Raw genomic sequence first — 14,492 nt, forward strand, 5'->3', positions numbered from 1 at the left:
GGTTTTAAGAGAGCTTCAGGACAACATGAAATGTAATAATATCTGTATCACAGGAATACCAGAAGGAGAAGAAGAGGAGCAAGGGTTAGAAAACCTGTCTAAAAAAGTAATAACAGAAAACTTCCCTAACTTGATGAGAGAAAAAGTCACGCAAGTTCAAGAAGCACAGAGGGTCCCAATGAAGATGAACCCCAACAGACCCACTTCAAGACATATCATAATTAAAATGGCAACATTGAAAGACAAAGAGAGAATCCTAAAAGCAGCAAGAGAGAAACAACTAATAACATACAAGGGAGCTCCAATAAGGCTATCATCAGATTTCTCAGCAGAAACAGTACAAGCCAGAGGGAATGGCAAAAATTATTCCAAGCAATGAAAAATAAAGGCCTACGATCAAGACTACTCTACCCAGCAAGGCTCTCACTCAAAATGGAAGGTGAAATAAGGAGTTTCCCAGACAAAAGAAGGCTAAAAGAATACATCTCCACCAAACCAGCATTGCAAGAGATGCTAAAGGGTCTGCTTCAAGAAGATGAAAAAACAGAGAGAGACAGAGGGAAACACAAGTATAAAGGGGCGACATGACAATGAATAAGTACCTATCAATAATAACCTTAAGTGTAAAGACAAGGGGGGATGGGGGAGAATAAGAAGGGGGTAAGGAGCGGGAGGGTGTAGTCAAAGAACAGGTATAAATGACCCATGGACATGGACAAGGGGGTGGGGATCAACTGTGGGAGAGGGGGGATGTGGGCAGGGTCGGGGGAAGCAATGGGGAAAAAAGTGGGACAACTGTAATAGAAAAACAAACAAACAAAAAACTTAAGTGGGGTAAAAAAAAAAAAGCAAATAAATAAATGAATAAATAAATGAGCCAGCAATGCCTCTCCCCACGCTCCCCCCCCCCAAAAAAAAACCCAACAAACAAAAATACTTCACATGCAGGAAAGTGAACAAAAGAAAGTGTAAAGTATGGAAATGCAATTTTAGTGAATAGTATAAGGACAAGGATTTTCCTTCACACTGTATATTTTTCTCCCTACCTGATTCCTCCAGAATTTGGCATTCTGAAGAAGTAAGTAATGACATAAGGTTCTTTGCATAAAACTAATAAGGCAAGTTGTTAATAGAGGTTTTGTTAACCAAGTCTTTGACTGGAATGTCATGCCTAAAGGAGACATGCTTGGGCTCTGGTTGTTACCAAAAAGCTCTGAGGAACTGGGATTGACTTTCAAAGGTAATAAAAGCCCACAGGGAAAAAAAAGAAAAAAGGCCTAGTTCCTTGGTTGGTTGTGCAGTTCATGGCAATCCTTCCAGGGAAGGAATGAAGGTTGATTTCCTGAAGAATGGCTAGAAGGAACCTTAAGGCACAATGGAAAACCTGAAGGACTTGGAAAAGACAGGTGTTTACAGGCAAAGCTGAATGGCAGGTATGTAGCTCAGCTTCTGTGCCCTGAACGGCAGAATGAAAATCACCCTAAAGGTTCCTTGTGTAACTTCCAGCAAAGCAGACTTAAAGATCATATGTGATCATTTGCTGCTCTTGTTGTGTTTATGCAAATGAAAAGGATAAATTCAAACTGGATTTAATGCAGTCCTTTTAATGACAAGGAGGGTAATCTTAAGGAGAAAAATCGCAATTCAAGGAAAACCACAACACTCAGTGGTAGACTATAAACTAGTGCAGCTAACAGTCTTTAAAGTTTATTTTCATTTAAAGTTTATTTTCATTTGCAAGTTAAACTAGGTCTGTGACATCATCAAAGATGCTTAATTTACAGGCAAGAAGAATGTCAAATGCCTTGCAACTGGATGTCTTTCCAATAAGGTAGTCTGAGATTTAGAGACTAGTTTGTGGGTTATATTGCGTAAATTAACATGTGTGTTCTGTTTTCATATGGCATAAGCCTATGATCTCATTACCTGAGTGATTGTCTGTATGTATAGGCCTCACTTAATCCTGTCTGCATCACTGCCTCCTGAGACTCAACTGATTGGCTGAACTAAGTGGCTGGGTTGGTGAAGTATGGGGTGGTCTGTGGGCTTCACTTTAAAACTGGTTTCTCTTCTTATCCTAATAGTGTGGACAGAAAGGGCCCAGAGGTCTGAGAGGGATGAAACCTGAAATATTCCCCTCAGCCCAAACTAAGTTTAGAGGGCAAAAGGGCTTTGGACAGGTGTGACGTGCCTTACACACCTTCCTCCAAAGAAGCCATTTTTTCTTCTAATGGGGGACACTGAAAAATTATTTCCTCCCTTTTGTCATCTAGTGGTTATAATTTTAATGATGCCTTTTAACCCTGTTGCCAAATCTGTTGCCCCCAGAATACAACAAGGATGCCAGCTTGTTAAACCAAGCATGCCATTGCCTGGGGGCAGCCAACTGACCTGGAGTCTGAAAGATCCTTCCCCATGTGGGAGGGCCACCCTCCCCTCCACACCCCTACTCTTATTAAGGATTTCTGGACCCAAGGGTAGCTAGGACGATGACTATATCCAGCTTGAAGCAGCTAGAGGAGCTTGAGACCTTCGTCCATTGTCCTTTATAAGATTATAAAGGGTCTTAAGTATGAGAGGGGGGAATTGTTACAGAGCAGGGGTCCCACCGAAAAAAATAAAATTAAATTAAAAAAAAAGAAAAAAAGATAATTTGAGTTTCTCTAAAGCGTATCAAATCCCACTTTTGCACAGTGAGAAGAATGGCATTTTCTCTGTGGGGAAACAAAATATATCCAGTATTTCAGTTCATCAGGTTAATGTAACCCTCAAATATTTTTCTTGCAGTGATAAAAATGAAAAACAAAAAAATACCCTGCTACTGATGGTTTAGTTAAATTTAATTTATTGAATTTTTCAATGTTTTTAAAACTATCATGTAATAGGCCAAGTTTGGTTTGGTTTCCTCTCCACTTCCATTTTTGTGACTTCCACAGCGCTGCTTCAGAGACGCATTGCCTTGATGTCCCACCTTCTGTGTTTGCATAACCCCTTTCCTGGGAACTCTGGACCAAGAGATTGTTTGATTATTTGTTCATTATATTTCCCCCTCCAGAGCCTTACTAAGTGTCCGGCATTCCGGAAGCTCTGTAGGTGACTATCAATTCCCAGCATGCTTATATATGAGACTGCCCTTGTTACGCTCAATTTTCTGGTTTCTTGTTTGAGTACCATGAACCAGCAGCACACCAGCTATCAGCTTCAACAGTCCAATCACATGAATGCAGCTAGATACCAAATTTTCCCTGCATATATATAAATTAAATACGAAGACTACATCTATGCCACCCTTTCCTCATGTAACTTCCTTCCATATGTACACATTCCTGTATCTGTTCCTAAACACCTCATCTGATGATTCTGGGAGACTCACTATACATCAACCAATATGGTCATCGGCTTTTTAAAAAACAGAAAGGCTCAGGTATTAGCAAGGGAAGATGGAAAATTATTTGTCAGAGGATCTTTCTTAAAACTTTGAAAATAAGTGCAAGTGATCTATAGTAGTTAGAATAGATTTTATTTAAGAGGTTAAACATTCGATCCTCAATACTGAAAAAACCATTATGTCAGAAAAATGACAATACGATAGCCTATGCAGTGAGACAGGATAATGGAAAGAGACATATCAGGAGGCACAGAACAACTAGAAGGCTGTTGCCAATTCCTACACCTGGCCAACACAAGGTTAATTCACTGGTTATGGGGTACTAGTGAAAGGGGGTAAGCTGAACTAAAACCATCTTTCCATTCTAAATTGTGTACTTCAATATTTTATGCTCTGCTTGTGCGAGAACCTTGAGCTGCATAATATAAAAATACTTTTAAACCCCCCAGTTATTAAAATTTTCTGAGAATCAAACAGCCAGGCAATGTGAATTCCTGAATCTCTCTTCCTCCTTAACTATTGCCTCTGAACTAATGTATTGTGACTACATGGTGTCTGGTTTTCTATAGGTGGTCATTCATGCAACAGGCATTGATTAAAGGGCTATAGGCCTCCTTGCCAAAAGTGATAAACACACTTATAGAGGAACACACATCTCCCAACATTTATATGGAATTGCTGAGAGAGCTGTAAGTAAGGACATGGTGAAATCTAATCCCTAAGTGTTACTTAAGGGACACCTGCTGTCACTTGAAAGGAAGAATCTGGCCTCAAGAAGGAAAATTAAATAGAGATGCAGAGTGGATCTCCAGGATTCTACTATGAAGTCTGCAAGTCTAGCCCTCATTCACTTACGTTAATAGGCCTGGACTAGATGGAAGGCAAGGTTTTTGCCCAGGCCACGAGACAAGGAATGTGCAGTGAATTCTGAAAGAGCAATGAAGAGAGCCTTGAAAAACATAATCAAAGAGATAGTAGTTGGGTCAAGCAGGGACTGCTCTCCTTCTGGGAACCAGCTGATACCTACTTTCTCTGCTGGGCTGAAGAGCGCCGGGTGCAAATCACGGCCACAATCGCCACCACCAGCACTGTGATGATGCCCACGGTGACCACAATGATCACAAGCAGGTTGCTGTTCTTCTGAGGAGTGACGCTGCCATGTGGGGGGTGCATCTGGCCAATGGGTGGCTCTAGGAAAAGACAGGCAAATGGAGATCAGCTTTAGGGAGATACGGCAGCCCAGTGTTTAATAAGCTCTGTTAAGGATGTGAAGAGTTCCTATTGTTCTGGGTATTACTGAAACTGAGAACAAAACTATGAGAAATGAGGAGAAAGGTCTAAATGATCTACTCAAGATAAATGAAATCTCTGCCCATACAAAATCTTATACAATAGCTTTCATAGTGACATTATTCAGAACAGCCAAAAGTGGAAACCCAATGTCCATCAACTAACAAGTGGATAAACAGTGTGGTCTATCCATACAATGGAACACTATCCAGCCTAAAAAAGGAACAAAGTCAAGCTATGTGGTACAACATATATGTACCTTGAATATGTTATGCTAAGTGAGAGGAGCCAGACACAAAAAGCCACATATTGTATAATTCCACTTTCATGAAATATCTAGAATAGACCCAACTATAGAGACAGAAAGCAGATCAGGGTTTGACATTTGGTAAGGATGAGGGAAGTGAATGGGGCCAGACTGCTAATAGGCACAGGGTTTCTTTCTGGGGTGATGAAAATGTTCTGGAATTAGATGGTGGTGATGGTGGCAAAACCTATGAATATACTGGAAACCACTGAATTGTACATTTCTACAGGGTGAATTTATGTTATCTGAATTATATCTGAATTAAAAAAAGATTTAAGCTGTTGTATTGTCTAGGAAGTGGGGTGGAAAGGAATAAAGCTGCTTTGTACTATGAGAATTCAAATGTGACAGGGACTGTGCTTTATAAGAAAATACTGTTTATTTGATGGTATGAAATATAAACTATTTGGCATCAATCACTCACAGTTGACCTCCATTCCCTTTCAGAAGCGATCTATAAAGCACATTTAACTTTCAACCCGTTGAAGAATGCATGAATTCCACTTAAAAGCAGCCAATGGGTTTGAAATTGTGTCCTAAAGTCCTGACATAAATGTTTTTCTGTGCTGCAACAGTACCTCATGGTAGACAGTATTTAGGCAAAAAATAATAGATGCATAGGACAATCTTGATAATTTGCTTATGTAAATAAGAATGGCTAATGACATTTTAAATTGTTTTCTTTAAACCCTCAGTGATCAATCAATTAGAAATACTCTGTTCTATGTCATGTTTGTTATTTCAAGCTACATATTAAAAATATAAATATTAATTTATAACTTCATTTATAAATTAACTTAGAAAGTTGCATGAAGCAATGAGTTTGGATATTTTTCTGGGCTAAGTTTGAATGTATTTTTTTAACATCCTACATTAACCTTCTATACCCCTTGAGCAAAATGTTCAGGCCTTTTGTACCTCAGTGCTTTTATTTTTCTATAAAGTAAAAATTATATAGTTACTGTCAGAATTATAGGAAATATACAGAAAGGATCCATATCAGTGCCTGACACAGAATAAGTGCTTATACTATCATTATACTATTGAAATACTAAATAAAATGCCTAAATTTATAACATCCCATACCATTTGGGATACTTCTGCTGCGGACTTCTAAACTACAAAATTTTTAGAAATAATCCTTAATATGAAAGATAAATTAACTTCTCAAAAACTAATATAACACCCCAGTACTTGCCTCAAAATCAAAGCACTATCTTCCAATGTTATGTAAAAATCATTGCTTTTTTGAAAAAACAATCACTTATACTTAAATAAATTATTGTTGATTCATTATTATTGGAAAAAGAATAAGTGCTTCTGATATAGATTGAATCTCAGGGGGAAGAACTCATTGAAAGTTTTTAATAGCACTATGTGTTAAAAGATTATGATTATACATGAAAGAAATAAGATTTCCTTGAAATAATTTTAGATTTACTACAAATAAATAGGGCAAGTAATGAATGGTTAGAATTTTTGTATCATAGCTTTACTTATAATTTAGAAAGCCATTTTCCAATAGTATCACAATATGTCCTTTTTGTGCTTAATAAACTAATTGATTGGAATAAATTAACATTTTATATGAGAGCTTGTAATGCAAACAGTTGGGGATTTTATGGATTTTTATTAGCATTTCAAATATAAAGAGCTCACCACTTCTAATAAAATTAGTGTGAGTTGTGTACAGTAGTACACCTTATGAACATTTTTAAAAACCTTGTAAATGAGAATTTTTCAAATTTCTACTATTCATTATTTCTTTCCACTGAGGAAGACATCATATTTCAAGTAAAAAATAATGACTACTGAGCATTAGTGAGATTACATGGAGATCACTTTCCCTGGAGCATTAGGATTGAGGAGAACTTCCGTTATACATCTTTCATTTCGGTCCTTTATGACTTTCTCATGAAAGTTGCCATCAGGTTTAAAGTTGGCACTCAAGGAACATGTATAAATGACCCATGGACATGGACAACGGGGTGGGGACTGACTGTGGGAGAAGGAGTGGGCTGGGGGGGGAGCAATGAGGGAAAAAGTGGGACAACTGTAATAGAAAAACAATAAAAGAAAATTAATTTAAAACAATAAAATAAAATATGATTACAAAATAAATTAATAAATAAAAGCTGGCACTTGAGGTCTATCATTAATTTTCTAAGCTCAATTCAAAAGCTGAATCATCAGATAATCAGACATCAATCAGTTAAGAAAGTCAAGCTCAATGGTATCTCTGGATGGAGCTGATCCTCATCATTTGAAGGAGTTTCATTCTATGCAGCCCCCACAAGCACTAAACTAGAGAATACTAAGTACTGCTTCTGGGGGAAATACAGGGTTAGGTTCCTGTGAGCCTCTGGTAACAAAATTTTTATCACTGATCTATACATAAAATTGTTTTATGGGTGTTTCTGTTTAAAGACACCTTATTTAATAATAATGTTGATTCATTTAATTGAACTCATAGCCAATAGCACTATAACTCATGCCTAAGTGGAGTTTAATTAAAACGCATATTTTCTCTGAAAGTTACATCACAGCATTTTGAGCATAACAGCACTAGGCAGCATTCGGCATCGCATTTAGAGGTTACTATATACAGTGAAACCACCAACAAAAAATAGAAAAATGAAAAACAATTGGCACTAAGTACATATATCATGGAAAGGACAGTTGTCTACAGAGTGAGAGCTGAAACAAGGCAGCGTGCGCCCTTGTTCCATCTCAGCTGAGTTGGTGAGCACTGGGCTTCTCACATTTTTGGGCATGGTTGCAAATGACCATAAAAGCACTGCAAGTATTGATTTAGGAAGTTAAAAATACATGTTAGCAAGTAGGTGAATTCACACATACAGGATTTCTGAATAATGAGATCAACCATATATTTAAATATATCAAAAGGCTGCTCCAAATTAGGAAGAATTTTAGAGCTCACAGATCTAGATTGGTGAAGGGAAGAGTTCTAGGAGAGAGCCTGACTCCAGAAGGGGCAAGGCGATATTTACCACCTTCAGAGGGGAAGCTGCATGGAGTGATTCAAAGACTTGCAAATATCCCGCTGGACACTGTGATTACTTTATGAGATAATGGATCCCACACACTGACCTCAGGCCCTGCAGAGTTGGCACTGAGTAGACATCATGATGTGGCTCAATTATTGCATTCTGTGTAATTTTTCCAAATTAAAGAGAAATATATTATACTAATGCATCGGTTTCTGGTGCTACCCTAAAAGTGTGAGTATCCAGTGTTGGAGTACCCAAGACCTAGCTATGTATCACTGATAACAGTGAGAAAGAAGTCAACTCTTTTTAAATGACATGAGCATTTCATCCATTTTTTTACTTTCATGATGTTTGATCAGCATAAAAGATTTCACACACTTTCTACTAAATTTAATAAAGGCAAACATATATTTTATAATCTGATGGGTCTAACATTTCGATAACGATTAGGAAAATTGGTTTAGTGATGTTATATGTCAATTATATCTCAATAAACCTCAGGGGAGCATAAAAGAATTCAAGGAGGCAAAAAGAAACTACATAAGATACAAAGCATACATAGTTTTGATGTAGCCACAGGCCTGCCTAACTAGTTGGACCGCAGAAGGAAAAAAAGATATTATATGTTCAATGACTGGTCTTTTCCATCCCTAAAACATGTATCCATCCAGTCTGGTCATAGTGACATGAATAGAAAGTCAGGTTACTTCTCAGCTGGGATCAATGTGGAGCTGTTGAAGGGGAGTTATGAAAGCTCTGTTTCTGAGTTATTTTTCTGGAAGGGTGGAGAGGGGACAACGGCCAGGTTTTGGAACCATTAGAAAGTATTTATAGGTCCAACTTCATCATTTCACAATAGTTTTTTTTTAAGATGTCATTTATTTATTTTTAGAGAGAGGGGAAGGGAAGGAGAAAGACAGGGAGGGAAACATCTATGTGGGGTTGCCTCTCACATGTCCCTAACTGGGGATCTGGCCTGCAAACCAGGCATGTGCCTTGACTGGGAATCGAACCGGTGATCCTTTGGTTCACAGCTGGCACTCAATTCACTGAGCCACACCAGCCAGGGTTTGCAATGATTTTAATGTCACTGTGTTCTTGTATACGTACATGACCTGAGAGCAGTTTTCAAATTAGAATACTGTGATTGTTCTTAACCTGCCATGCTGCCACCCCCCGCTCCCCCCAAAAAGCCCCAAAAACACAAAACAGAAAAACAGAGACGTGATTTTGGACCCCACGGAGCTTACAAATTTGCTGGAAAAGACTTATTGTGCACAAATAATGAAGCAAATAAACATAAAATTACAACTATAATTGGTGCTTAAAGCAAGTGGAATTTACATAGAAAGATGTAATGTGAGGACAAAATGGCCAAAGGCCTCCCTAGAAAGGTCACATTTAGACTGAACGTAGAAGACCGCTAGGAGTCAGGTCCTACTCCTCCGCAAGGGAAACGAGTGCAGCCACATGCCAGAACATGGTGAGCAGGAGGGAAATGACACAGCGTGATGGCGGAAAGAGCAACAGAGCTCTGTAGAATCCAATCGGTCACAGGGCACTTAAAGGTTTCCGGCAAAGAAGTGACAGATCTGATTTGTATGGAGAAGACATCTCTACCCGCTGCGTGGAGAGGGGTTGGTGGTGAAAGCAGAGAGACCAGCAAAGAGAATATTGAAGTTCCCCAAGGGAGAGATGATGACAGATTGAACTGAGATGGTGGCAACTGCAGTCAGGCAAAGTGGACAGTTACACAATATAGTTTGAAAGTAAATGAACAAAGTGCATTGCGTATGGGGGAGGAAAGAGAGGAACAGTCAGGTTCAGGCTTAAGCAATAGTCATTTTGACTGAGATGAGAAAGAGGGTGGAAGGGCAAGTTCAGTGAGGGTAGGACAAATGTTCAGTCTTGAATATGTCAGGGTTGAGAGGTTATGATACATTATAAGGAGACAATTAGAACCTGGCAGCATAGGTGGAATGCGAAGCCCTGGGAGAGGATAAGATCACCAAAATCAAGAGTATAGCGTAAGCAGAGAAGCTCTTTCAAGATGAAGATCTGCTGTTGAGCATATAAGGCGAGAACCAGGGCAAAGAGAAGTGAGCGGCCAAGCAAGTTTCCCAACGCTTCGTTATGAGCATGCACCCTGAAACAACTTTTGGGGAATGCTAATTTAGATCAGTGGTTTTCAATGGGGAAGATTTTTTCCCCTCCAAGGGAAAAATATGACATGGAAGGGGGAAACATTACTGGCATCTAATGGGTAAAGGCCAGGGATGCTGCTAAACATCCTATAGTGCAAACATATAGGATAGGCCTCACAACAAAAAATTATCCAGCCCCAGTGGCAATAATTCTGATGTTGAGAAACCATGACTTAACCAAATGCTTTCTAAGTCCAGATGAAAAACTGAAATCCAAAGAGTTTAAGGGACTTGATAGGCACAGTCCTAATCCTTGGCAAAGTCAGTTCTAGAACCTGGGTTTGGGATTAGTCTGGGATCCTTAAAATTATTTGGGATAGATATTGGTTGAGTTGCTGGTGGGTAGATCCTTTTGTAGACTAGAACCTGAGTACCTAGACCACTTCAATTATCCTTCCATAGGGAAAACAACCGTAAAATTTGATTTCTGGACCTTTCTTTTGGCATTCAGATGTCTGTTGAATGTCTTATAAAGAGCTTATCAGCCTATGTTGATCATTTCATGCAAATATGGAAAGAGCTTTCAGATATACTTTATTTAATTAGTTTAAATGTTATTAAGTTCTGAAAACAATAAAACTAAGTTTTCCAACACTAGAGGAAAAATCATGGTATTTGCTCCTAAACATAGAGGACAAGGCACATTTTAGAAAGCATCTAATATAATTCTGAATTTTCCAAAATTAATTAATAACATTTATTTTAAAATAATATTTCACCAAAGTATCAGCATCTGTCAATCTTAGTTCAGTTTTCAAAGGCTGAGGTCAATAGAGCAACATTTTTGTAGGGTTTAAGATTTCTTAACCAAAATTACTAATTTTAAAATGATAGGAAGAGAAAACATGGTGGAATTGAAATAACTTTCACTGTTCTTATCATGCATGCTAGTAATAACTACAAAGTCACATTTTTCAGAAGCTGAAGATTTTTCTGTTTTAAAAATGGGAAATATAATCTAAAACTGAATGCCTCATAAAAGTAAAATACTACCATATCAACCACATATTGGTTTTGATTCTACTTGCCATCATAAAATAATTCAAGAAACTTCTTCAGTATCCTCAATTTAATTATGGGCTTCTAACTACAACAGTAAATGTAAATTATATCTTTGTTTTTTTCTTTGAATTCCAACAGTGCATTTTTTAAAAAGTAACATTCTGTAGGAGAAAGTAAATGATTAGTGAGGTCTAAATTTATTTGCAACTGGCTTGAGTATCCTGACAATAAGCCATTATTCTTTTATAATGCTTTGAAGGATGAATCCAACAATGTAGGGAAAGATAGGAAACCTCCAAAATTCCATCACTCTAAGAGAAGATATATGAAATTCTTTATTGTATATAAGGTTCAAAAACTCAGACTGTAAGACATCCTTGTTGATGCAGCCTACCTTTTAAAGGTGGGGTTGAAGTTTTATCAGCCAGGGTGTCATGTGTCCTAAATAGAAAATATTGCCCCTTCTTCAGGCATAAGACATTAGCAGGATTTTAATCAGGAGCTAGGGTTTTTAGATGTCTTTACCGATTTGCTTGTAATGGCCCAAGCTAAAGTCAAATTACAAATTTGCTATCATTTATCGGCTAGCAAAACAGAAAAGAAAAGAGATTAAGTTTGCCTTCCACCATGCTTGTCTCTCTGGGGTTATCAATTCACCTTAGTCAAGTAGCCTGTAATAATTTGTTATTCCGGTAGGGATTCTAGAACTATTTCAGATGCTTTGTTCATCCCAAACCATGAGTGATGCAGGAAATTAAGAAGGAATAATGTCAATAATCTAAACTGGTTCAAAGTAACTGGAAGCCACTTGTCTGTTTTTATCTTCATGGCTTTCTCCTGTGAGACGATGTATAACCGATTAATTACAACTGCATTTACAATTATATTTTCACTAGGAATATTAAATAAAATGGCAAAAATTACAATCAAATGCATTTCTCCCAATTATTGTCATTCTCCTCATCTGGGGCCTGACTCCTATGAAAAGTTATTGTTGATAACCTGTCAACATCAAGTTTGTGCTGGGGTTTCTTTCCAACCAGAGAATTTGTTCTATTTGGAAGTACAAGTTCAAATAATCAATATCAAGGTTTTAAACTTGATCCAAAATTAGAAAGGCTAGATTTTGTAATTAAAAATTAAGGGACCCAGTTATTTGAATTATTTCTAGCTGCCTATGCATGTATACATTGAAAAATATTGCAATGAAAATCCTTTGCAATATTTTTCTTCATCTCATATTTACAGAAAATTAGAAATAATTCATGTTTTACAGAGCTTCCTGTATTTTTAGGGGCTAATTTTGGCAATCCTATCCAAAATAAAAGTTCTTTAGGACAGTTTAAGAGACCACGTAGTTCTGTGACTGCCCCAAACAATTGCTCCACATTTCACATATGTAACACTGCTCAGTAGTGGATGCAAATAGCTCAATTATCTGCACCGATTCCATCTTTAATTTCCTGGCACTCTATCTTTTCAAAAACTATTATCCTACAATCATGCCTTTAGCTGGGAATCAGTTCCAGCTTGACTCTCCCGTAGATATAGCATCTATCTCAAAGCTCTGCAGTACGATTCTAAAGGGGAAAATCTTAATTCCCGGTATGGACTCCAAAGCTAAAACCTCTTCATCTCGGGGTATCAAATACTACAATTAGGTTTCCACACAACTTCAACAATGACCTTCTTTACCTTTCTTCACATTCCTGGGATTTTTCTCATGCTCTTTCATCTTTGCAGAGCGTGCTTCTTGGCTGTGTCCACCTGGGTAATTTTCCCTCTTCATTTATTGCTCCTGCAGTGGTCTTTTTCCAATATGTCTCACAGCTCATAGCAAGTACCCTGCCTGCAGTGAGGACTGCATAGCATTTCTCACTGACTGCTCAAATGCATGAAGTGTGTTTGTTATGGCATTGGGACTTCAGGTAAAAGGTGAAGCGAGAGAATGAAGCTTGCAAAGTTTGGGGGAGGGAATTACCATATCTAACCTATTTTATAACATGTCCTTGCTCTGTTTTCAGCCCTGACACATCCTTCCTCTCATGTTTCTCCTGTGAAACTGCCAAAGTGTGCCTTGTGTATATTGGAACCTGGGAACTATCAAAGCCAGGCGCTAGATATAACAGGCATCTAAAACTCAAATACCTACAAGAGACAAAAAAAAGTTACTGAAGTATAGTAGTCCTTTGTTATATTGCAGCTCACTTATTGCAGGCTTACTGTATCACGGGATTTTAAAAAATATTATATTTAATTATTTATTGCGGATTTTTTGCTATATCATGGGATTTTGCGGTACTGTATACATATGTTGTTAAAGTTATGTAGGTTTAAGAGTGTAGAATAAATGTAAGGTTCCTACTTCGTGAGGGGGTCTGGAATATAATACCCACGATAAGTGAGGGAACACTGAAGCAAGGGAGAGTAACTATGTAAGAGACAACAGAAGTGGTGAGGGCCGTAGCAACCTGGATAGAATATTCTAGACATAATCTTAGAAAAACTTGATTGGAATATATTTAGGAAGTTTAAATGTAAGAAATTGTACCTGTCCAGTTAAGTAATGCATTAATAATAGTGCAGGTTAAACCTGGCAACTAGAAGGGTCAACAGGAAAAAATATGTACCCAAGTCCACCACTGGCCAGGGGAGAGGAAACACTGAACCTTTTTCTAGAACATCTGGTCTACTCCCCAGATTATACATATCCTCTTTGGGGAAATGGGTGCATTAGATTATCAGACAGTGACAGGAAATAATCACTTAACTCACCCCTTTACTCTAACTTCATGGCCTGCCTGCAACTACTTTTAGATTGCAATTTTGGCTTCTTATATGGATTTTTTAAAAATAGAAGTACAACTTAATGGATATTTAGCTATTCATTAATCAAATTTTTCATGAAAACCTGCTAAAATGGTTAAATAAATCTTTGTGCTATTTTCATAACATAGAGTACTATATAGCAGCAAAGACAAATGAAGGAGAGCTATTTGTAAATACATGAATAAATCTTAAATACAAAATTAAAGGAAAGTGCATGTTGCAGCAGAATACATAGAGTATGATGCCATTTCTTAAAGTTAGAAACATGTATAAGCATACCATAATGTTAGGGATACATACACACATATGGTAAATACTGCATTTGAGAGAGTGGTTCTAACACAGTGAGACAGAGAGGAAATGCTAGAGAAGCACGTGATAAGGCAGAGATATACAAGAGATGTCAATTGCATTATTTAGTATTTTATACCTTAACCTTCATGATAGTTACATGTGTTGAT

General features: G+C 37.6%; 1 protein-coding gene across 2 annotated transcripts in view; it reads right to left on the reverse strand.

Moving 5' to 3' along the window:
- DCC (DCC netrin 1 receptor) overlaps window positions 1-14,492 on the reverse strand; it is a 1,006,514-nt gene that overhangs the window by 51,476 nt on the left and 940,546 nt on the right. For both annotated transcript variants that reach the window (XM_090285089.1, XM_090285088.1), the window contains exon 23: window positions 4,416-4,578. In XM_090285089.1, coding sequence (XP_090141215.1) covers window positions 4,416-4,578 — 163 coding nt within the window. The remainder of the gene's footprint in view (window positions 1-4,415; window positions 4,579-14,492) is intronic.

Source organism: Furipterus horrens, unplaced genomic scaffold, assembly GCF_987537825.1.
Source record: "Furipterus horrens unplaced genomic scaffold, mFurHor1.1.pri manual_scaffold_8, whole genome shotgun sequence".
Lineage (NCBI taxonomy): Eukaryota > Metazoa > Chordata > Mammalia > Chiroptera > Furipteridae > Furipterus > Furipterus horrens.